At 41.7% G+C, this 26,252-nt stretch overlaps 1 protein-coding gene across 1 annotated transcript; it reads left to right on the top strand.

Moving 5' to 3' along the window:
• The first annotated feature begins 200 nt into the window (after positions 1-200).
• On the top strand, positions 201-25,087 carry VPS37B (VPS37B subunit of ESCRT-I). The gene is made up of 4 exons (XM_044989522.1): positions 201-384; positions 18,312-18,483; positions 20,639-20,721; positions 22,277-25,087. The coding sequence occupies exons 1-4, from the start codon at positions 280-282 to the stop codon at positions 22,778-22,780; spliced, it is 864 nt and encodes a 287-aa protein (XP_044845457.1). The 5' UTR covers positions 201-279; the 3' UTR covers positions 22,781-25,087.
• Positions 25,088-26,252: the final 1,165 nt, after the last annotated feature.

The following is a 26,252-nucleotide window of genomic DNA, read 5'->3' as shown; positions in this document are numbered from 1 at the left end:
ACCCCCCCCAGCTCCCCATCTAATATCTCCCCTCAGAGAACACCAGCTCCTCTCCTGGGGTCTCCCCCGCACTGAGCCCTAGATTCTCCCCGCCTCACCCCCGCGCGCCCCCTAGCGGTCCCTTTCCTGCAGGGGGCGCTGCGGGCCCCGGGGCGTCTCCCTCGATCCACCCGCACGGGGAGCAACCGCAGCGGCACTTCCGGTTTGGAGCGGCTGCCGGAGCAGGGCCCGGGCGGAGCAGGCGGCGGCGGCTCGGAGGAGCGGAGCGGAGCGGCCGGGATGGCGGTGGACACGCGGCTCCTGGAGGGTCTGACCCTGTGTCAGCTCAACGAGCTGCTGGAGGACGAGGAGCAGCTGCAGGGCCTGGCCCTGGGGATGGACGAGGTGAGCGGGGCGCGGGGGCTGGGGCGACGGGCCGGGGCAGTGAGCAGGAGCCGGGCTGGGGCTGGGGCTGGGGCTGGAGGGGGGGGGCGGCGTTGTGAGGGCGGCTGACACCGCGGCGGTGGGGCGGGCGGAAGGGACGTGGTGATGGTGGGGGGCGCGGGCCTGGCGGGGGGCCCCTCTTCGAGCTACTTCTCGTCCTGCCGCCAGGAAATCCCGCATGTTGGGGGGCGTCTGCCCCGGGCCTCCCCGCAGCCGAGGGGAGACAGAGACACCCCGGGCCCGGCTCGGAGCTGCCTGAGCTCACTCTGGCTCCTGGCAGGTTTGGGGGGGGGGGGTTAGGCCCCTCCACCCAGGCGAGTGATTAATGGGGCAGGTTCAAGAAACATACTGTCCCCGGCCCAGGGATTGTGTGGGGGGGTCACCTCCCCTTTGCCTTTGGTGCTTTCCATCATCACTTGTTAAATGTGATGAGCCCCTGGGGTCCCAGCTTCCAGTCTTGGGTGTAGCTCTACCGACCCCCCCCCCTCCCCCCGACATTTTAACTTAGGAGCAGGTGACCTTTTTTCTCTGTATTCGAGTTGCCGCGCTGCTGTGGGTTTGGTAATAAAACAGCGGATCAAATAAGGAACCTCTGGGTGTTGACTCTTTTCTGCCCCCTGTTATAGCCTCTTTTGTTTGCTGGCAGTCTGTAAGGGGGCGTTTCTGCTCTGTTATTCCTCAATAACTGGCTAGTACATAAAGCGCAAAGCCAGCCTAGGCTACAGGTTTGAAATGCGGAAAGTACTCAACAGATCATTGTACTCAACTATAGAGACACCACTGTAGCAGAGATTGTATCAGTCTTTCCATTAATACACCTCTTGTTTCCATGGTTTCTGTGCCTTGGGCATAAAAAAAAATTGTGCTCTAGCATAAAACATATTTATGCTCTCAGTCTAAAAGCAACTGTTTTTTCAAGCTAACAGGAAAGAGAATTCCATGTGATGCTGTGTGTATGCTGAATGCAGAAGAAAAAATTAGTTTGAGTTTTGATGCTTCTTTTTACATATTTGTTTTGTTAGTGTATTCGATCCTTAGTACATTTGGACTAGGTGTACTCTTAAAATTAGTGTCTGTTAATTAATATCTGTGTGAATACTGTAGTCTGATATAAGACTAATTCAGTTTTACAAAATCACAGGTCCTCCCACAAGATTCCACAGATGTTTCGATTATGTGCATAACATGAGATGAAGCCTCTTCATACATAAAATTATTAAAGCATAGACGTACCAGAGAGCTAGCATATGTGCTCTTGTGTTCCTCACTAGATTTAGGATAGTGCTTTAAAAGGGCCCAGTAATGCAGTGTAAAGCCATGGGAGGAAAGCTGGCGGCAGTTGAGAGATCTGCTTTAAAGAAAGCAACTTAAAGTTTTTCTTAGTTTATTTGCATGAACTCATATCCTTATGTACTTATCCTTATGCGGTCATAAGGGGCTGACACTGGGTCTTGTTATATCATTCTGTTAAGGAAGTAACAAATTGAAACATGTTCAAAGATGAGTTTGAAATAACTACTGTAGTGCACCCTGTTGTGCTTAGCTGTTGCATTACATATTGCAAAATGCAAAATATGGAAATAAGTAGGTGATTTGGGGAGTGCCAGACTTAAGTGAATTTCCTTTCTCCTGTGGGTTTGCCACTCAATATTAAAGAAACAGCATTTATTTCTTAGCTTTATTGCTGTAATAACTAGGGTGTGCAGAGATAACTTTGAGATTGTAATATAGATCATATGAGAACATTGACAGTCTAATGAAATCCTGTTACAGGCTAAATGTAAAGTGAATTCAACAGGGTTATTCTTCAGTCTGAAATAATGGGCCAGATTCTCATATGGCATACATTGCTGTTGCACATTTCAGTGGAATCTGACAATCTGAGACAGTTGAGGATCTGGCCCATAGGGTGTGTAATTTTTTTCAGGTTGTACAGGTCAAAACTGGATGTGCATGGTGGGAGACTAGCATGAGATAAGAATGGTAGAAACCCTTTTCAGTCTGTAGAACTAGACGGTATTCTCAAGTTGATCCTATGGTTTTCCTCTTTAGTTGGCAAGAGAAACGTTTTAAATTGTAGAGTAAAGTTCCTCAGGCCTGAGGGAATATTTTGTGGTGTATGGAATGTGTGGCTAGGTTTGACGGTATTCAGTGTTGGGCCAAAACACAAGCTATGTTACTGTCTACTGTAGTATAGTCCTTTTTATTGTGTATATAGTGGCTTTACCAGAGTCCATTCAATTAAAAACACATTTGCCCAATTCTGGAGTGGTTAACTCTTACTAATGAGTGCTGTCAAATGTCCCTTCTCTATTCTCAGCACAGTCCTAAAAATGATGAAATCACAAATTTTAATAACTTGGATTTAACCGTGTGCCAGCTATCACATTGTGTTGCTTAAAGTTTTCTAACGTTCTGGTGAAATTTGTCTTCCTCCAGTTATTTACTTTAACTTTTTTTAGTATCATTGGGTTTGCAATACAAGGTCCTGATCCGGCAATATTGTGCACATGGGTGGACCCCTGTACCCATGAGGAGACCAGGTGTCTTTAGTGGGGCTCCACACAGGCTTGGGGAACCATTCATATACATCATGCTGCTGGGTTAAGCCCCAAGTCCCTAAAAGGAATAACTTAATTGAGCATGCTCATAAGTCATGCTTCCAGGGACATTTTGTTGAGATCATTTATATTTTTTTCACTGGCAAAATTTACTGGAGCTAATTACTCACAATTGACAAATCCTTTGTTGTCCTTATTGTAAGAAGAACCCAGCTCATCATAGAACAATATTCTGCTCACAACAAGGAGAAAGATTTGGGAAACAATTTGAATTTTTTTCTGAAAGCTAATATTAACCAGCCTCTATATTAAAGGGAATGTATTTCTAAGGTGCATTTTGGAGGGATTTGTATATATTGTCACATGTATGTACGTGACAACTCCATGAAAATGTCCTTAATGGCATAGCCCCAAGGTATATGTGAGAATATGCCGCTGAAGAGTTTAAGCTACTTTCTCCCGTTTGGCTGTGTCTACACTGCCACTTTCAGTGCTAAAACTAGCTGTTCAGGGGTGTAGAAAAAAACCCTCTGAGGGCTAGTCTACACTTACCGCGCGGGTCGACGCGGTGAGTTCGACTTTCCGGAGTTCGAACTATCGCGTCTGATCTAGACGCGATAGTTCGAACTCCGGAAGCGCTAGTTCGAACTCCGGTACTCCACCTCGGCAGCTGGAGTTAGCAGAGTCGACCTTGGAGCCGCGGAGTTCGGTTCCGCGGCGTCTGGACGGGTACGTAGTTCGAACTAGGGTAGTTCGAATTCAGCTACGCTATTCACGTAGCTGAATTTGCGTACCCTAGTTCGACCCCCATTCTTAGTGTAGACCTGCCCTGAGTGACAAAAGTTTTAGTGCTGAAAAGCGCCAGTATAGACACAGCTTTATTGCTGGGACCCACACTCCCGTTGATAAAGCTACCACTGCTCGGTCGGGGTGGTTATTTTTTTATTGCTAGGAGAGCTCTCCCCTGGCGATAAAACGTGACTACACTTCCCACGTCACAGCACTGGCGCAGCCACGCTGTAACGTGAGCAGTGTAGAGATACCCTTTGTAAGGTTGTGTTTTTGAAGCCTGTAGGCTTTTAACACTTGAACAGAGAACATCTTATCGATTAAATTGGCTTCCTTCCTCATTCTTCTAACTGGGCTCCTAATCTATTAAAGTTCTTCTGAATTTTATAAGCCTTTGGGTTTAATCTTTTAGTACATAAGTAACCTAAAATATTAATCTTCATGGAATAACAGTACTGTGTTTACATAAATCAGAGAATCTCAATGTGACAGATTTTGAACTGAGTTGAGCAGCTAGTGGCAGTATGTGTGTGATCTGAGTAATAGAAGATCCAGTTTTTTCCCTTGGTACGTGTGTTGGAACTATACAGTAGTAACAGTGAACCATCATGATATTGAACTCTGCAGTTCTTTAAAATGTTACAAAGTACAACTGGCAAAAGCATACACTGTCTATGAATTTAAATATGTAAAATCAAGAAGCCAAAAATGTAATTTCCCCATCACCCCCATGACTTCAAAGTACAGTAGTAAGCACAGGGAAGTTTAGGTGTAGTCTTTTTCTCAAAAGCTGCTTGAAAAGAACTGGCTATAAAACTCAAGCTTAAACCAAGTAAATAGATGCCCAGATGTCTTGGATCCTAATCCTGTTTTAAAACCACATTGTGTATGTGGTTATGTACTGTTTGGCTAACATGAAACTTAGTTAGAAAGTTAGTAATTAAATATGCCTACAACTACAGATTATTTTTTTCTTAAGCATCAAGTTAATAAATTGCCTACATCTAACAAGCACAAATTACTGTTGTTTGTGCTTTCTTCCTAATGTAAAAATGTTTCTGTTTATACCATATTTGCTGCCCTATATATTGTCATCTTTAATGTAATTCTAGTTACCACAAGAAAATAAATAATTTAAACTTTAATAAAGGCCTTATTTTGAAAGGCGAATTACATGTTATAAATAGGGCTGTCGAGTAATAAAAAAAAAATTGTAATTAATCATGTGATTCATTGCACTTTAAACAATAATAGAATACCATTATTTAAATATTTTGGATGTTTTCTACATTTTCAAATACACTTATTTCAATTACAAACACAGAATACAAAGGGTACAGTGTTCACTTTATATTTATTTTTTATTACAAATATTTGCACTGGCAGCTCCTTCATCTCGCCGGACCAAGAACTTTCCTCTCTGGCGATGGCGGACCTGGGGTAAATCAGCCCCACCCCACTCTGGGCAGTGTTTGTCCCCCACTTCTGTGCTTCTTTGGCTGTATTTCCTGGGTAGGCCTACGGGGTGATTCTCCACCAAACAAAAGGGGAATAGTCCCATACACATAAAAACAAAGGGTGATACCTTCCCCTGCCTCCTCGATGGGTCTGGGTGTTGCCCTGTAGCCTGCCCTGGGGTGTCAGTCCTGCCCTGAGCAGGCACTCAGGCTTGTCTGCTTCCCCTATGAGGAGGAGCACAGCCTCTCCTCCTGGAGAAGCTTATTTCCCTGCTGCCACTAGCCTGGTAGCAGCTTGTCTCTCTCTCTCTCCTGGTTTTAAAAGGTCTCAGGTAGCCCTTAACTGGATCCAGGTATTCCTAACTGACCTGAGGTAACCCCTTCTCAGCTTATAGGGAAGAGGGTCTTTATAGGGCTAACATATCTGCCTTCCCACACCCTCTTGCAGTCGTCCGGCCTGACTTTGTCACAACTGTAAAAAAAACGAGAGTATTTTTCAGTTCACCTAATACAAGTACAGTATTGCAAGCTCTTTATCATGAAAGTTGAACTGACAAATGTAGAATCATGTACAAAAAAAATGCATTCAAAAATAAAACAATGTAAAATTTTAGAGCCTGCAAGTCCACTCTGTCCTACTTCTTTTTCAGCCAGTCACTCAGACAAACAAGTTTGGTTATATTTGCAGGAGATAATGCTGCCTGCTTCTTGTTTACAATGTCACCTGAAAGAGAGAACAAGTGTTCTCCTGGCATTGTTGTAGACGGCATCGCAAGATTAATTTTTTAATTGCAATTAATTTTCTGAGTAATCGCAGTTAACTCACGCGATTAAATCGACAGCCCTAGTGATAAATACATATTTTATAAACCATCCAATTTTATAGTGTACATATAACTATATAACATAGACTCTCTTATATAGGCTCTTACGTAAGAAGGCTGATCCCTTTCCTCCTCTGTTCTAGTTCTCTCCCTTACTTTTCCAGGATTGATCCATCCCTCCAAGTTTGTTGAGTATCACTCTGATGGTTGTACTCTTGTAGTGTTGCTGTACATTTTGTTCCTAGTTTTAAAATATACATAGTATGTAAATCTGTTCCAATTCTCATAACTATATAATGCTTTTTACCCCCTGAAATTCACAAGTTAATCTCCCAACAAACTCAGGCAAAGTGGACTAAAATGTCCACAAATACAATAACTGTTTCAGCTTCCGTTAATCTATTTATCAGTTGCTAAGTAAAATAGTTTTCTATCGTTTGTTCTGGGTTTTGTTTATAGAACTGCTAACAGGCAGCTTATACATTTTCTTATTCAGTTATAGTGTACCCCAAAATGTGCTGGTTGCATCTCAAACAAATAAGATAGTGTACTTGCCTCAAAGACTTTGTACTTCTCTTCACTGTACTATCACCAGTGCAGTTGTGCCAGTGGGAGCACTAGTGAAAACTGATAGCAGATATTTTTACCACTGTCGTCTAGCTCATTGAAACACTGGCCAGGAGGGAAGACTGGCGTGCTTCTGCACTTATTTATAGTCTGCTTTACGGTGCTCATTGCCATAGTATTTTCTTGCATATATTTTTACTCCTGCAACACTCCAATGAGGTAGTTATCCCCAGTCTATACATAAGGAATGTTGGGTTTATGTAATTTGCTCTTTGTCACCTAGGAAGTCAGTGACAGAGCCAGGAATTGAGCCTGGTCTCTTGAGTTCTAGTCCATAGACTTAACCAACACCACTATCCTTCCGGGTCATATTTTCAGGCTGCTGTTACTGCTCTTTCGGCAGAACTTGGGCCTTAGTTATACCACCCTGAAAGACAGGAGGCAGAAGAACAGATGGCCCCACTGTTTCTTTAACAACTAATCTTTGCAGTTTTGGAGAGAGATGTATTAAAGTTTAAACTCAAATTGGTATATTTTGGGATAGTTCCAGATAATATAAATAAATCAGTACTAAATCTAAATAAGATGTCAGAAACAACCCAGAGAAAATGTATGCTAAATATCGACAATAACCTGATGATTTAGTTCTGTGGGACAGGTACTGTCATCTAGTATCCATTTTTTACAGCACCTAGCCCAAGAGGTAATGACCTGGTTGGCCCTCAGTGCAACTGCAGTGTGAATGTTAAATATTAAGAACTTGGACTGAATCAGCCAGACTCTGCTGTTGTAGGTTTTTGATCCATGCATCTCATCCCATCCTACGTATTTGGGTGAATGCTTGAATTCTGTGCTACTTGACAGAGTTCATATACTACCACTGAAACAAAGTGAATAATGTTTGTAATGTATAGAGGCTGCGGGAGATTGCTTCAGTCTGCCTTTCCCACAAGGCCCTAAAATCTAATATATTCAATCTTTTGGAGCAAGGATTTTGAGTGCAGCAAGAAGAGAGGGGTTGTAGCTTTAAATACAGTATGTTCAGAGTATAATATCATCTGAGTCTGATGTTAAGGGAAAATGTGCCTCTTTCTATTAACTTAATCAACAAGTTGAATAAAAAGGCACTTCAGTGATGTATTTCAGTGCGTAAATTTAAGTTAACCTTTTCCCTCCACCTGACAATGAATATAGGACAAAGGGTTTTTGTTTAGTATGAACTCAGAGGAACATATTAATTGTTGCTTTCAGTAGATTATCTAAAGCTAGACTCTCTGGAACTCTACTTAGTAGTTGTGAAAATAGTGGGGGATACAAAATGATAGTATGGTAGTCAGTGCTGGTTCAATGGACTTCAGTTGGTAAAAATAAAGGAAACCTGCCAAAGTACCAACATGTATCTTAGAAATCTGGACTACCAACTTGTTCATAAGTATGAACTTTGCTCTTCCTTTTCTGAAATACTCTTCGGCTATGTTTACACTAAAGCATTTTTGCTACCATTTCCCACTGGTAATAAAATGCCAGCAGCAGCTAGAGCTTTGTCTACACTAGAGCTCCTACCAGTGATACCACCAGGTCTGGTGGTAGCAGAGTGGGAGTTACTTTGCTAAATGTCTCCAGTGTAGACAAAACCTTAGATGCAAGGAGGTTAAGTCTGTTGCAATGAAAATAATTTTCAAATAAGAAATTGTCACATTTGGGCAATTTTCTTTCAACACAGTTAAATCTACATACCTATAGGGCCGGCTCCAGGGGTTTTGCCACCTCAAGCAGCCAAAATAAAAAAAAAAAAAGCCACAATCACAATCGCGATCTGCGGCAATTCAGCCGGAGATCCTTCGCTCCAAGCGGGAGCGAGGGACCCTCTGCCGAATTGCTGCCGAATACCTAAAAGTGCCGCCCCACTCTGGAGTTGCCGCCCCAAGCACCTGCTTGATAAGCTGGTGCCTGGAGCCGGCCCTGCATACCTATTTGATAAGTATGTCTTGTTTCCTAACATACTTACACAACTCCTTGTGTTTTATGTATAAACACTGCCTTTTAACCAAGTTTTAACCAAATTTTCAGACACTAAAATTCCTTGACCAGTTAAACACTTACTGAAAGAATATTTTACTAATCAAATAGTCAAAATGTGCGGTCCTGCTTTAAGGAAGATTTAGCACTGTCTTAACAACTTCTCATTTTGGCTGTTTTCTTTTGTGTTTGTACAATAGTGGCAAAAGTAAAGAGAGGGCAAAATGTGGGAGTATTAGGGTATGTGGGGTTCGGAAGGGAAGCCTGAAATTAGCGTGTGAGAGTTAAATATAAAGCAAGTTAAGGGCTGCAGCTTGGAACATTTTTTTGTGAATTTATAATTCACTGAAAATAAGGATTTTTAATGGAAATGCTGACAGTGTATTTACTGTGTTGCCTGCCAATGCAAGATTATAATTATGGTAGGATTTGCCAGACTTTGTGGCTAGCTGGGGTTAGTCTCATTCAGACCTTGCATTACAATAGGTATCTGGTTTGGAATTGTTCCCTTAGGAACACACATTCTAAAACTAAACTACACAGTAACTGACCACCATTGCGCCACACAAATAAGTCTTGGAGAATCTCTTATGTAAACCAGTGTTTTTAAGTGTTGAACAGGCTTCTTTGGCATGGCAGCAAAATCAGGGTTTTGCTCTTTTAAAAAATATATGCCTAGGTATGTGTGACCACGGTTTCAGTTTCTTGCCACATAGTCTTGTGCCTTTATAATTATATATATTTAGTTTCAGAATGACCCACTCAGCATTAAGCAATCCCTCTGTCATTAGGTTCCTCTTCTGATTAGTTCAGTATTATTGCATTGAATGTTCAGTGGGATGTGGTTAAATCTCAAGTAGTTAAATTAGAAAGCTGAGTTTAGATCCCCCCTCTCAAGTGGTACTGTCTTGTTGCCAGTTCTGACCAGCGCTCTGCATCTGTGCTTCAAATTGCACGTTGAAATTTTTATCTAACTTTCATTAAGGTACTCTACCAATCCCATGGGCAATTCTGCAAGTGTTTTATGAGCTGCTGGTTTGTTTCATTTGGATTTAACTGTTTGTCTGTACTTGGATTATGTACTTGAAAACTAATGCTTGTAGTTTGTGTCTTAATTTCCAGATTTGATCTCTTCTGAGCAAGTCTCAGAGGGAAGGCTCACATACAAGTAGCTGAAAGACGCATTCCTCCCTGCTGGCTGGAAAGGGATCTGAGGGAGATTGCTTGAGACAGTTCTTGGTTTCGTACAGCATATTTAAAAGTCTAACTGTTATTTCAATTTGCACTCAGTTTACATAGTGGGAGGGCTTCCCTTAAACATCCCATTTCTTTCAGCTGAAGGTCTTCAGTTGGCCTTGGTGATCTTCCTTTAGTTGATCCCTCTTTGCTGTACTGTCCTGATGTCTAACACAGTATAAAACAGCCCCACAGTTGACCTAGGAAATGTATTTGGGATTGAAGTTCACTTTAAAATAAAGGGATCGTTTAATGTATTGGTCTAATAGTGTAAGTAGACAGGCCTAAAGAAGTTACACATTTTTACATGAGATGTGTTTTGCTTCCATTAGACTTGTATATAAACTGTCTTGTGTGTCTGTCTTTTTTTGCAATAACTACAGAAATTGGAGCTATATTTTACATGGATACAAACATTTTCATAACATGATTTAATGTAGACATAGTCATGTTTAATGTATAATACCATGAGAAGACTTATTCAGCTTGTATTAAAAATGAAAGTTGGTAATTTGCATCTTGACTGGTCAAAAATGAAGAATGTCAGCTAAACTGTTCTATTAGCTGGGAGGGAGTTCTGCTTTTCCACATGGTCAGAGAACATCCCAGGCAGGAAAATAATCTAGTATTGTGATTTGTAGCATTTGTATTTCCATTTTAAACCCACCTAGAATGCATTTGGGTTCAGGCCATTCTTTTCCTCCTTTCTTTTCTCTCTCTGCCTGCAAACACCTCCAGTTGTACACACCTGTGACATCCACTGAGGTGAAAAGAGAAGTTGAGGTTTCTCAAGATGATACTTCCACCTGAAAACCCAGGCTGAAGATACTTAGGTGATCTTTTTTTCATATATTATGGAAGGTAATCTTTGAGATTCTCAAAGGTTTTAGTAACTTTGTCTTTCTCTTCACTGGAGAAACTTCTAGATTTACTAAGGCTTGGTTTATAGTTAAAAGTTTTGCTGGCTTACCTATGTCAGTTATGGGTGTGGAAAAATCACACCGCTAACCCATTTAGATATGCCCCAAAAGCTCTAGTCTGGGCATAGTATAGCTTATTTTGTATGAGGAACTGTAAGCTGTAGCAGCAATAACTGTGTCTCCATCTAGAAGGCTTTTCTAGTACAGCGACATTGGCAAACCCTTTCCAGTGTAGACAAAGCTTAATTGTGGAGACTAATTGGAAGAAAATGAGTGTTCTGTTGTTAGTTTAGAACATTCACAGCTTATTTTGCAGGCCTGATTTTTTATAATGCTGAACAATGCAGTTCTTGAATCTACTTCTTCTGAATTAAATAAAATAACCTTAAATAACATTGCAATATATTGACCAAAACAGTGTTTTTAATCTTAATTGTAAAATTGTTTAACTTACTTTACATTCTTTGGAGGTGGACAAAATTGAGGTTGCACTTCATTCAGCTTACCATTTTCATGAAAACTGAGACATTATCAAACATTAAGGAAAGTAAAGATTACTTAAGTTGTAGTGTTTGATGGTAAACACCAATCATGTTCACCTTCTGTAGGAAATTTGTCCTTGTTAGAGATGTAACGTAAAACAGGATGAGTCACTGTTGTCATTCTTCAAAGGGTCATAGACAAAGCCTAATTTTGTGGCAGAACCTCACAACTTAAGCTATTTTGTGGATGGTACAATTTGAGGCTGATTCTGATAAGTTTGTGCAATTTGGAGGCAGCCTGTTATGCTAATACATTCCCTCAGTGTTTACATGTATCTTCACACCACGTTTGTAGGATAATCGGGTATTATGCATGATTTACAGGTGGAGAAAGATGAACAATCGGCGACAAGAGAGTTAGGTGAATTGCCCAAGGCCACTCAGGGTACATCTACACAGCCAGTGGCAGCCCACAGCATCAAGCCTCCAAGCCCAGGTCGACTAACTCAAGCTCTTGGGGCTCATGCTCTGGCTCTAAAAACTGTACTTTTAACTTGCAGCTTAGGCTCTGAAGCTCAGCCCTCTCTCTGGACTTCAGAGCTCGAGTCCGAGCCTCAATGTCTACCCTACTATTTTTAGTACTGTAGTGTGAGCCCTGGAAGCCTGAGTCTGTCAGCCTGGACTTGGGGACTTATTGCTGCGGGCTGTGTAGACCTATCCTAAGTGAATCAGTGCCAAAGCCAGGATTAGAACTTGGGGCGTCCAGCTCTGTCTCCTGACTTCTTCCTTCAGACTATGCTTACTCCCAGCATTTATAATTTAAATGTGTTCTCCAAGGTAACATAAAGGCTATTGCAGGGTTGGGCATTTGACCTGTCCAAAAATTATTGGTCAAATATTTTAAAGCACTAATTTAATAACAGTAACAAAAAAGAGTAAGTCTCTGTTCTCCAGTAGGCTTAGCCTTAGATATTTGTGCCTAATCAAGTAACTAAGTTACTTAACGTGTTATTTTAACTCAGAAAAACATGAAGCACAATGAAATGCAGTTCTAAAAAATGAAACAATGACACCATGATGCAATCAGAAATGGAGTCCGCCACCTACATCAGAGTGCTGCTGTTGGAATATTTGACTGGTCAGTTGACTGAATTGCCAAATCTACTATTACTTAAATTGGCTTGTGTGTCAGCTGTTGGGAATGGGGCATGTTTTGAAATGGGGAATATTCCTTCATTACACAACAGTGGTAGGGCAGCCTGTGAGGCTCAGATAATGAAATCCTAGAATCTAGAACTAGAAAAGACCTGTTAGGTTATCCAGTCTGTCATCTGCGTGCCAAAACCAGTTTGTTTCCTTTTGTACATTTACTATAGCGTTCTCTAGTGTTAAACATGCCAAAGATGGAGCCTCTACTCCTTGAAAACAACAAGGAGTCCGGTGGCACCTTAAAGACTAACAGATTTATTTGGGCATAAACAAAAGTTTATGCCCAAATAAATCTGTTAGTCTTTAAGGTGCCACCGGACTCCTTGTTGTTTTTGTGGATACAGACTAACATAGCTACCTCCTGATACTCTACTCCTTGAGAAACCGTTTCACAGCCTGCTCTCACTAAGAAGATTTTCTTCCCTTCCTAACTTTCTTCCTTTTCCTAATTTTACGCCCTTTATTTCACTAAATCATCCCTTTTCCTCCTGGTGTTTACACTTTTCAGCTATTTGTAGATTTGTGTCTCCTTTATCCCACTGGGTGTTGCTTAGCTATGTTATATGTATTTAACAGCGGACCAACCTGAATTATAGCCACCCCACAGATACACAATCCCTAGATTTGATTGTAAATTGGTGTGATTGGGGAAAACCTTTGTCTAACTATTCCATTGGTGAGGTGAGGGAGAGAAGCATTTTATATTTTTTTGGTCCCTTATATACAATGTGCTGTGTTCCCCTCCATTTCCTATTTCTTTAGCAGATATCTAAGCTGTTAAGAGTTGTGCTGATGGTAGATGTGTTGATGGGAAACTGATGAGGTTGTATAAATTAGGTTGTTAACTAAGAACAGACATAGTTTTTTTTAGTTCCATTCAAAACCCAGGGAAGGGCAGGCAAAGAGGGTAGAATGATTTTGAGCAAATGGAATCTGGCAAAATTGGGGGGGAGGAGGGGGAGAACTTATTTTCAAGCTTTTAAGAATGACAGACCATTGCAGGAGGTTTTTTTCAGTGCTTTAGGTGGCAAGATGAGGATGAACAAATGGGAGCAACCATGAAATATTAGACAGTCTTTAGCATTGGATTTGGGTAGAAATGATTTCCCCGCCCCCCCTCCTTCAGGGACTGGAGTGAATAAGGTTGAAAATATGTGGTTGCGACTTGCTGCCCTTTATTCTGGGAAAATCCTCTGAAAGTAAAACAAAATGGCAAATTCAGTTTGTCCTAAATTGAAAGAAATAACTTGAGTTTTGGATCCATATCACCGTTGACTTACTGGTGTGCTGAGTGGGTGAGATGGGTCAGGTAGAGGAGTATAAAAAACAAGGGCAAGATATAGCTCTTACTATACCTCAAGTGCACCTCTACCCCTTTATAACGCCACCCATTATAACACGAATTTGGATAGAACGCGGTAAAGCAGCGCTCCAGGGGGGCGGGGCTGTGCACTCCGGCGGATCAAATCAAGTTTGCTATAACGCGGTAAGATTTTTTGCCTCCCGAGGACAGCGTTATATCAGGGTAGAGGTGTACTAAGAATGATATGCATTTTAAATACAGCATTAGGCAGTGTTTGGAAGTTGGCAGATTAAAGCATTACATACAATCCAGAGCCTTTCAAAAGGAAACAATTACTTCTGAAGACATTGTTGACACTGCCCTTAGTGCTTTGAAAATAAACATTCTTTTTATTTCGATGCAGTCTGAGCACAGGACTGGAGGCTAGGAACACTTGGCTTCTGATCCTAGCTCCCTCTGTGGCATGGAGCAGGTCCCTTGAACTCCCAGCTTTCCCGTCTCAGAAATAGGGAATTTCATACGTACATACCAACTTCAGAGATGTTTCTGAGGATTCGTTAACGTATAGACAATGCTTTGAAGATAGAAAGTGGTATATAAATGCCAAAGTACTGTGAGCCAGGTTCTTCCATCCTTTCTAATGTTTAGTAGTATTGTATTCCACAAGCATCCTTACTGAATTAAATGGGATTCATCTTAATTAAGGTAGTACTATCAGTGAATAATATTGGTATAATCTGTTTTTTTATAATAAAAGGTGGTTTTGGTCTTGGTGCTGGGCATCACGTGTTCTTAGTCATTGGCATTCTGTACTGGAAGGAGTCCATTGGCCTGACTGTTAAAAGTATCTGTCTATCTCTGTATAACATGACTGCACAAAATACTACATGTAGGTGTGTCTACAGCACTTTACAAAATATAGGCGTTGTATCTGTTGGTCTTGAAAGATTTAGTCCCTCTACCAATGCAATTTGTTTAATAATACCAAGTTTTAGTCTGCATGCACACTGGCATATTGGAGAACTACATGTTAAACTAGGAAATGGGCAGACGTTGGCACAGAGTCTATACAAAAGGCAGATGAGAGGAAGGAAGCAGCAGCTAAATAAACAGATGGGTGGACAAAGCAGAAATATTAAGGAGTAAAACTGATATGGGGAGGATTAGGGAGAGAACAATAAAAAAAGTTAAGTGGAAAAACTTGCATAATTAAAAAAAAAAAACCAAAACCCAAACAATCCAGTAATAAGGTCGCTCTGGGGACAGAGACTTACAGTTGAGTTTAATTCAAGGAAAAGGAGACGGGAAACCAGAAGTCATGTATGCAAAGAGATTTTTTGGCAGTTTCAGCTTAACCAAACATTTTAGGAACGCAGACGCTGAAGGGAACTAATATATTTAAACCTTTTAGGTAACAGAAGTGGAAGTTGTAATTTTATTATGAATTCTATCTTTATTGGGTAAGCAAAGCGAGGTTTAATGCTCAGCTTGATGATCTGTGTGTTGCAACTGATCAATTCCAGAATTTCAGGGAGTGACCAGAACCCTATTGATTTGGGGGAAAGGGGAAAAGGAAGGACACTTGTAGCCCCCGGCATCTGGTTAACAAAACCAGCCACTTCAACCACTTCTATAGTTGTCCATGGATCGACGAATCTCTTAATGGCAGCCATTAACATGTTCCAGCATAGCAGTACCCCCATCTTAGCTCTGCCTGTTCTCCCAATGTAGTTTTAAACTGACACCCTAAAAGAAAGGAAAAATATGGGGGGGATCGGGGACACAGAGAGCTCCTGATATAGAGGAGAGTGAGGCCCTGGCATGGAGGAGGGGGGAAGGAGGAATGGGAACACATGGAGCCCTTGGCACGGATGAAAGGGCCGTACGCAAAACCCCTAGTGGGGAGAGATAAGACAATAGTTTGGAGGAAGGCAGACGTGGGGAACGCAGAGCCCCTGGCATGTGGCAGAAGAATGAATGGGAGCCAAAGGGTTGAGGGAATGAGCTTCTGGCATGGAGAGGGAATGTAGAATGGGGAGAGACAGAGCCCCTGTGATCTGGTGGAGTGAATGAGGGGAGACATGGAGAGGGGACAGCTGGGGCACACAGATCCCTTTGTATGAGGGAGTGGATCTGAAGGCTGCAGGGAGTCTGAAACAGAAGGGATAGGAGAGTGGCACACAGGTCACTTGTCGGGTGAGGAGAATGGCGAGATGCAAGGAGCTCCTGGTGTTTGCAGTGCGCTCATACTTAGCCCTTAGAAGTAACAAAGTGTGCAACTCTCTAGTATAAAGCTGATCAGAATTTAAACAGGGAGCACATTGGTAGTGTGGAGAATCAGCTTGAGCATTGATTAGTCAACAAAGTGCAGTGTGGTGAATCTGCTACTGCTCTTCTCCTTATGCTGTGGAGCAGCTAGGTCACAGTTCTGTGGTAGTTGGAGGAGGGATCACAGAGGCAGGAGGAGCATAATGCTGAAAGCTGTTGGGGAGCGGACTAGGGACGTAGGGCTGATAGAGCCTTAGCCCTGAATTGCCTACAGTGTTTGCGTGAGGCATGATGCACCTTGTGGCATGCTACCAAGGATTATTTCACAAGGGACGCTGGTGTACCACTATACTCCCAAATTTACCATGGAAGCAAAATCTTCCTATCAAAAGGCACAAGAGGATGAAGAAATAAATAAAATTTCTTGTGAGAATAAATAGTGCAGGATACTAGACACTGTGTTAGTCCAGCAGGCAAAGAACACAGACTACTGAAAGTTGTAGAGATCTTTCATTGGATTAAATAATGAAGGCAAGCTTCAGAGAACCAGTCCCCCTGGCAGGCCATGGGAAAAGAGAACCATGGTTTTGATTCAGACTGAACAACTGAAATAAAATCTCTTACATGTTTCCCTTTTGATGTCTAAATCTTGTTTTGAAGTCTAAATTGAAATCCTGCCCAGGCAGCCTTTCCCACAATGCTCTGCTTTCCCAAAGTCTCATGAAGACTTTCTTGAAAAATTACTGGTTTTGAACAAACTTGGAATATCTCCTACAGTGGTCTTTGTTTCTTGCTTTTTGAGAGCTGGCCATTCATTCTTTGAGAACAGCGTCATTCAAACTAGGATGTGTCAATTGGAAGGATTAAACTGGAAAAAAAAAATACTTTTGCCCCAAAAAAAAATACTTTTGCTTTATTAACACTATTTGGGAACAATGTGTAGGAGAGGGAACCATAAAGAAAGTAATTATTGATTTGTGCTTTTCAGTAAAAGAGGAAGGATGGCATATTTTGCACTCAGTTTACATCTTTTATTCTAGGATCTCAACACATTTTACAAAAAAGCCTTGCCTTACCCTTCAGCGATCACCATTTTAAAGAGGGAGAAATTTATGCACATAGATTAAATTACTTGTAAGAGGACACACTGTGAGTCAATGTAGCCTGGAATAGAACATAAAACTCTGGACTCACAATCCTATGACTTGACCAGTAGACCAGACATCTTTCACATAGATTTAGAATTGGGATTAGAATAAATTCTTCAAATGCCGAAATGCACACACACTCCCACTTCCTTGCAGATATTTTCTGAATAAACTCTCCAAAAGCTCTGTCTGCAGCGTGAGAAGACTGGGCTAGCCACAACCATATTCAAAATATCAAACCTGGCTCTTTCAGGAATGTAGCAAGAGCTAGAACTATTCCAGTTTCTACTTCGGTCAGTGATTTAAGAATTTAAATTAAAAAAGCCCTATACTTGCAAAAACCCACCAGTATCAGTGATTCCTCCTCCCCTCTGCAAAAAAGGAAAAAAAAAATGATGTGCAACTCCTATGGTTCTCTTCTCCAAAGCATGAGTGCCTCCCAAGTATTTAAAAATAAAAACTGCTATATTCGTCATCATTTTCGTCACTTTGTGCCAGACACAACAATTTCATAAGTTTTCTGCTTATGTGTGAAGGAAATGAAAGCAAAATCAAAGAAATAAGTCTTTCATTTCATTCTGAAAGTGACTGATTCCACTCTTATTTCCTGTGGTAGAGATTTCCATAGGTGCAGTTCCTTTTAAGTTTGTCTCCAGCATTCATGAGCCTCTCCCACAATAGTCCTTTCTATTGTAGGCATTTTTAATATGCTCCTTGCCATATACAGCTTACCTGTGTCTTCTAGAGCTGCTTTGTTACTTTTTTAGCATAAGGCTAAAGCACATTTTTTAAAATGAATTTTCAAACTAGACTGGACAGAGCACAGAAGATATGGTAGGAAACAGATCTACAATGGTTGGAATAAGGGTTGCACAAGATTACCTAATAGGTCTTTCCCATCTTTAGTTTTTTGGCTTACTATGCATTGTCCAAAACTATCAGCATCTCTTTTAGGATCTGATTCAGTGGTGATGAGGATGATTCAAGACAGTTTGGATTTTGCTGCTCGGTCAAATTTATAGAAGTCTTGTGTTGTCTGTGTAGATATCAGTATTTGTCTAATATACCATTGTCCCATTATACCTTACATCTCTTTCTTTTGCAGGCCCAAAATGTTCAGCTTAGCAAGGAAATGACTCTTGCCAGCAACCGTAGTCTGGCTGAGGGCAATCTTTTGTACCAACCAAAATTGGACTCTCTGAAAGCAAGTTTGAACCAGAAATATCAGGAGCTGCAGGTTCTTTTTGAAGCATATCAGATCAAGAAAACCAAGCTAGGTATAACATGTTCTTGTGGTTCTATATCTCCTATTTTCCTGTACTTTTCTCTCTCGTTCTAAAATATGGATAGATATACTCTCTCTTTTCTGATGCATGCCCCTAATTCTTAGCTGTGTGCATATAGAATATCAGTATGAGTAAAAGAACTGAAGTGTCAAAATAGTAATGTTTGGATTACAGATCAGTCTATATTATTATTTATTATTTGTACTACCATAGCACCTAGGAGCCCTAGTCATAGATCTGGACTTCATTGTGTTAGGCCAGGGATGGCCAACCTGAGCCCGAGAAGGAGCCAGAATTTACCAATGTACATTGCCAAAGAGCCACAGTAATACATCAGCAGTCCCCCATCTGCTCCCCCCACCACTCCCAGCCCTGCCAATCAGCACCTACCCCTCCCTCCCCGCACCTCCCGATCAGCTGTTTCACGGTGTGCAGGAGGCTCTGGGGAGGAGGGGGAGGAGCGAGGGCATGGCAGGCTCAGGGGAGGGGGCAGGAAGGGGTGGAGTGGGGCCAAAGCCTGTGGCAGAGCCAGGGGTTGAGCAGTGAGCACCCCCTGGCACATTGGAAAGTTGGTGCCTGTAGCTCCAGCCCCGGAGTCGGTGCCAATACAAGGAGCAGCATATTATCTTCTGAAGAGCCGCATGTGGCTCCGGAGACACAGGTTGGCCACCCCTGTGTTAGGCACTCTAAAAGCACAGAACAAAAAAAATCATCCTTGCCCCCAACGAGCTCACAGTCGATAGGAGACCTGGAAAATCCCACCGTTCTCATAGATTATTAATAAGACTGTGAGTTTGTCACTGAGATCACGGATTCCCTCCATGACTTCTGCAGTGGCTGGTGTGCCTGGCTCAGGGGCAGCTCACACAGCCCTTGTGCCAGTCGAACCAGCTGCTTCTGGGGCAGTCTTGGGCCAACACCCCCCTCCCCCCCCGCAGCAACAGATTTTGGCTGTGGGAGGGGGCAGTGGGTTGGGGCACGGGATGGGGTGAGGTGGGCTCTGGGCGGCAGTTATCTGGGGGAGTCCTTGGATGCAGTGACATCGCCCTTGCTCAGCTGCTAGGTGGAGGCATGGCCAGGTAGATCTGTTCACTGCCTCCACCTGCAGATACCGCCCCCGTAGCTCCCATTGGCTGCAGTTTCCAGCCAATGGGAGCTGCAAAGCCAGCACTCTGGGCGGAGGCAATGCGCAGAGCGGATGAGCGGGATGTCGCTGCTTCCAGGGAGTTCCCAAAGTAAGTGTCACCCAGTGCCCGCCTCACCCTGTTCTGTGGCCCAACCCCCTGCCCCCTCCCACACCCAAACTCTGCTGCTGCTGGGGCGGAGGGGAGGTGCGGAGCCAGGTAGGGAGCCTGCTGGCCCTTCCAATCCCCCACTCCAGCAGCAGTGGTGGTCCTGGGCTGCACGCTGCTGCTTTCCCCCCAGCACTTAGGCCGCCCTCCCCCAGCACCTGAGGCTGCCCCAGGGAACCCCCCCCTAAGTTTCAGTCACAGGTACGTTTAGTCACAGGTATGGACAGGTCATGGGCCATGAATTTTTGTTTACTGCTCGTGACCTGTCCTTACTTTTACTAAAAATACCCGTGACTAAAATGTAGCCTTAATTATTAAATACATCTTCTGCCACCTAGTAAAAAGAACTAGAGACAAACGTGTATTGTTGGAATACACATTCCTTTCTATGATTAAAAGAACATACATACCTAACTACTGTTGATCTTTTGTCTGCATATGATCAAATTTCAGCTGATGTTAAAAAAAACCCTCAAATTTTTCTTTCCTGAGATTGTCCAACCCAATGAAAATTCAGACCTAGACTGAATATAATCTTGCATTTAATACATTCTTGCTTCATACTTCAAGTTATGAAGTATTTTATCTTAACACATTTACCAACTTAAGTTCATTTGATTTTTTTTCAGTTATAAGTTTACTGTAGTGAGTAATTTTTAAATGAAATTCTCAGAAAACACATTAGCATTTTCTACGTAGAATCCTCCTGTCTGGAGTAATACAAAGACTAAATAATCAAATAGTATGTTTGGCCTTTAAAAGAAGCCTTATCCTTACTGGAGCTGTATAATTTCAGTCAGAAATTATCGCTTGTAACAGCTGGTCCATTAACTGATCTTTTCAAATTATTACAGATAAACAATCCAGCAGTGCTTCCCTGGAGACACTATTAGCACTTCTTCAAACAGAGGGGGCAAAGATTGAAGAAGACACTGAGGTAATGGCAGTACATGTGTAGTGCAAATAAGAGATTCTGCTCCTCATCTCAGTTATGCAAGGCTTTGAACATACGCAGTTGTAACATACTATTAAATAAAGATATCCTAGATCTAAGGGTTTTTCAAAGAATAGGGCCCAAACCATCACTTAACACTTTTGCAAACAGCCACTTGAGTTCAGTGGGAATTATTTTGTCTGAGTAAGGATTGCAAGCTTACTTTAAAGATTTTTAACATAAATACTATAATTTTTCTCTAACTTGTATGTGGAAAGCATGCTCAGGCCATAGACACACAGCTACATGTTCGGGGGTGTGTGTGAAAAATTCACACCCCTGAGTGCCATAGCTATGTCAACCTAATCCCTGGTGTAGATGCAGATAGGGGAACAGAAGAATCCTTCTGTTGACCTAGCTACCTTCATTCAGGGAGGCGGTGTTCCTATAGTGACGGGAAAACCCCTTCCATCACTATAGGTTGTCAGTGCTATGGGATTATGCTGGCATAAGTATGGTGCCTAGCTGAGCTGCTATAGTCCCCATAGTGTAGATGTGCCCTCAGGTTGTTTTCAAACCAATAGCATGTCTGTGTAGAACTCCTTCTAAATAAACATCCAGATGTAATGTTGTTTGCCAGGTGCATGTATTAAACTAACACAACATGTCAGTCACTCTTGGAGTCTGGGTGAGATGAAAAACTGACGTGAGCCATTCTCTCTTGCTGAAACTGAAAATGTAATGAGGATAACGAGTGCGCAGCGTTCTGGGGGAGGAGGAAAGCCTCCTCAGCAGCAATGGAATATTCCATTATGATCCTTGTGTATCTGTCTAGTATCTGGTCACCCCTCATTGTGCTCAGGTTTTTACAGGCATTGCCGTGGTTGGCTCTATTTGTGAATTGCCTGTGGGACATTGGCTTGTTTTCACTACACTGCTTGTTAAGAGTAATAACCAAACCTGTTAAAACTGACTTGTAATCTCAAAAAGCCATGTTCAGGGCAAATTATAATTGGTTATATTGAAATGTATTGTTGCCTGTCTTGATTAAAATAGCATTTACCAAAGCCTCACTTTGTCCAGGCAGTGAGAATGAGTAGACTAAAAACATGGCTTAATACTGATCTCTGACTCTCTACTGATGCTGGAATCAGTTCTTGCTTGCAGGGTTCTAAGTGGTTTCCTGGTCAGTATTGGCAATGCTGAATCATAAAATGAATGGTTTGGCCAGCCATCTGGAAAACTGTTGAATGTGATTCATTCATGTTTCCAGAGGTCAGGGAAACATGAGAGCCCTGCTAAGCAAGAGCCAGGTTTAAATGTTCTTGCTACCATGGCTTGGGCACAAAATGATAGCTGAGCAGAGATGAACTCAAATACATCTGAGAAATAACTGAGAAAAACATTGCTTGGAATTGTAAAGGATACCGTGTTCTGCCTTCCATGTGCAAGCTGGAACAAATGACAGGAAAGGAGACACAATGCTGTTAGGATATAAGCTATTTCTGATTCCTTCAGAACATATTACTTTCTAACAGGGTTATTCAATGTTTGACAGAATATGGCAGAAAAGTTTCTTGATGGTGAAGTATCGCTGGATTCATTCATTGATGAATACCAGAGCAAACGTAAACTGGCTCACTTGCGACGTGTAAAAATCGAGAAGCTCCAAGAGATGGTGCTGAAGGGACAGAGACTTCCACAGGTTCAGCAGCAGCCTCAGCCAAGAGCACCTGAGACAACACCAGCACCTCAAACTTCCTACTCTTCAGATGCAAACACTCCTCCCTCAGTTATGCCCCGACGAATACCACCCCCACCTCCTCCATCAGTCCCAGCAGGACGCCTCCCCACTCCATTTACTGCAGCCATGGATTCAGGACCAGCTCTTCCTTATCCAGGAGTTCCATACCCTCCTCTTCCCCCACGAGTGGGAGTTCAGTCTGCAGGTCAAATGCCACAGCCAGGATACCCATCTCAGTTTGTATCACAATTCCCTCCAGCACTGCCCCAAAGACCACCACCTCGTCTTCCACCACATCCTGGCTTTATCTTACAGTGAATACATCAGTGCGCCTAACTCATGTATTGGTGCTTAAATTTTAGTCCTTTCTCGCTCCCTCTCAGAGATTTAATATAGGCAATGGAAAACCTCTGTGCTTTGCACAATGGAACACAAAGTTTGGCCTGCAACATGGGGTTGTGAAATTGCACTCAGTAAATAATCATTTTCTTTTCTGTTTCTTAAAATCAGTGACTATGTAAACTATTTTTTGTAGGAGGGTGGTGGGGCCGAATTTTGTAAATCTGGCAAGTTGTGAAACAATGCAGTGGATTTGTTTGCATTATAAGTATGGTCTCAATACTTCAGTGATGGTAAATGATTTTAAGGAAAATAATATACTTGTCTGACATGGTATTGTGTTCTCATTCCGGCTAGATTTTAAGCATGGTTAATCGTGAGCTATTTATATCTCAAAAGAATTTTCTGTGCTGTCTGTGCTGGTATTTGAGTGGTAACCATTGTATCTAAATGCTAAGCATAAAGCTGCAGTGGAAATGACCTGGATTCTTTGAAATAAACCCAAGGCTCCACATTGGTGGCCGGGTACACTAACTTTTTTCTCCGATCCTGCTAATCAGAAAATGTTCGGTAGCTTATTTTGAAAAATATTAATTCTTAAAATATTTTTAACTCCTAAATTTGTTGTTGTTTTGGGTTTTTCACAATAAAAATGCACACCTTTCACTTCTGTACATTGTTAATTTCCTGAAAGTCCCGGTCTTTTGAAATAAGTAACCGAATATCTTTCTCTGTTAGGTGATTGATCCTGGAAGCCAGGTAAAGAAAACTATTTGTAGTGCCAGTTCATATTTTTGTAGAAACTTCACCGTCCACACCCTCTTGAACCTAGTCTCACCAGCCTCCTTCTGTTTTCCCCACTTTCCTGCCTTGCTGTTAGGGTAGCTGCTTACTTTTAGCTTAATTTGTCCTTCTCATGCCATGGGTTTAAGAAGCAATTTTTTTTTACACAAGTGTAACTTTTGATGTTGTCTTGTGATTTCAGTACCCAGAGTGCTAGGCCTAAATTTCTCTTAATCCAGCACTGGGCAGTCATCTCATTTGGTGCCCATTCAGAGTCCACAAACGCGTATTCTCAACCTCCCTGCTCTGTCTCTTATTTAGAGGCACTTCTTGCCCCTAGACACCATCATCTTCTGTCCTACAGTGTTTGAAATTCTTTTCCATCTGAAATGTACAATTAACCTTCCCTCCACTAGTCAAAACACTCTAGGATGGCTGTTTGCATCTTGCTTAATTTGTCCTCCCATTCCCATGCCATTTGGGGCAGAAGTGGGATCTCTACACAAGTTTAGCTTTGATGTCATTGTGTGACTCCTGGAACCAGGGCCCTAGGCACAAGCCCATGTCTTAATCAGCCCTGAGCAGCCATATTGTTTGATGACTAATCAAAATTCCGCAAACTCATATTCCCAGCCTCTCCCAGCCTGTCAACCTTTGCCCTTCCACTAATTAGAACAGTGATGTAAGAAACCTAGTTCAGAATCTGCTGCATCTTGTATGTGGAGATAGACTTTTTCAAAGCACCATCTCCCACTGTCCGGGAGAGTGTTAGATTGCTTAGAAGGCTCCAGTGCCTTTTTTCTGATAAGGGTAAAACAGATTATTTATTTGATTTCTCCCCTTCGGCCCCCATTCTATGTAAACCCTCTGACTCCCAATTAGTTATTTCCCCCTGAAGTTTGATAGTTGCTAATAATAAATAATCTCATAACAGGAAACCCTCTGGTCTGAAAATAGGACTACATGGCTAACTCTCCCATTGGAAGATCAGAGACTGCAGATGGGTACCTGAACAGCTCCCCCTACATAAATCTGGAAAGGGTGGGGGGGGAATTTTGTAAACGTAGCAAGTTGTGAAACAATGTGCAGTGGATTTGGTTGCATAAGTATGGTCTCTCTCTCTAATCTAGTGGTGGTACATGATTTTTTAAAGTGTCTTTTCTTGGTATTGTGTTGCCATTGAGGCTTCATATATGCATGATTAATTGTGAACTCTGTCTTTCACTAAGAATGTCCTGTGCTACCAGTGCTAGGATCTGGCTAGTAACCATTGAATCTGAATGCTGAGCATAAAGCCGCTATAGAACTAATAAACCCAGGTCTAGAGCTACCAGATTGATAGATGGGTACAAAACCGCTAAACGGACACTCAGATTAGATTTGCTAAAGCTTTGTAAAAATAACCAGGTAGATTTTATGCTTATCAATTGCCAATTTATTTTCTGGGTTAAAAAATTCCCCAGAAACGATGGCGGGGATGAGATAAGCGTATTTTGAATTTTGCACTGCATTTTATATACCTAACTCTTTTTCGAATGGTATAGCCCATTATTGGTATTACTGAGAAATAGTCCAAAATATTTTTTCTTACTTGTTAAATTTGTCTGTTTTTAGTACCTTTAATGATAACAGGACCATTCAGGGATACTTTGTTTAAAAAAAAAAACTGTATTGTGCAAACTAAATACAGATTAATTTGGTGCAATTTACTGTCTGAAAACAATGCATTATCACATATGCATGTGGCTGATGTGCCTTAGGATCAGTACTTGTGATTATAATATTCTTACTAGAATGTTAGCGTATCTTTCAAATCCATGGCCATTGCTTAACCCTTTTGCTGTAGGGACACTTTCTTTTATGAAAATTTTTTCACCTAGTACTTTAGAATAAGGCAGTATCTGCTATTTGTATGCTTAATTGCTCTCAGTGGATGATTAGTTTGGTTTTTAGACACTGTCACAATGACTGTTTCAGTTGTTAAAACAGTCTCAAAACTGAACTCCAGATGTTCATGGAACATGCTTGGCCATTAATGAGTATTGGTGTACGTGCAAACTGCTTTGTAGTTACTTATGTGCTTACTTGATGGCAATGTTTGGCGGGTGGAGGAAGAAGAGAGCTTCGGAAAGCTTTTTGAGTCTTATTTTCAGAAACACAAATTATATCACACTAATCTGGCTGGGTAGGGTAAAAGATGCAGGGGCTATTTCATGCCTCCCACCCTCCGACACTGTTTCCAACTCATCTGTTATAGTTAAAGAGTAAATTGTGCTACAGATAGGATGTTTAGAACCATATGAATCTGTACTGTATATAATTAAAATGTTGTTAAAATGCTATTGGCAAGTTGGATCCTATATAAGGGGATGGCTCCATTCTCTTGCCAAAATATTCTTTAATACACAGTTTGGTTTGATTTGAAATGTGTGCTACAAATGGCAAATACTTCTAAAAAGAATCAGAGTTAAGGAAACATTTTTATAACATGAAAGTGGACACTGAGCTCAAATGGCGAGGTGTAACATGGTTTTAGAATGCAGGTAGCATTTTAAATGCCCATTTTGGATGGTTTATGCTTCTGCTAACACTTTGTATGGAACTTTGTAAATGATAACTTTATTTACGTTACCTGTACTGGATAGTTAGCATTGAATAGTAATAATTT

This window comes from Mauremys mutica, chromosome 16 (genome assembly GCF_020497125.1).
Source record: "Mauremys mutica isolate MM-2020 ecotype Southern chromosome 16, ASM2049712v1, whole genome shotgun sequence".
NCBI lineage: Eukaryota > Metazoa > Chordata > Testudines > Geoemydidae > Mauremys > Mauremys mutica.
Note: the sequence above shows the minus strand (reverse complement) of the source record. Positions and strands in the feature narration are given on the sequence as shown.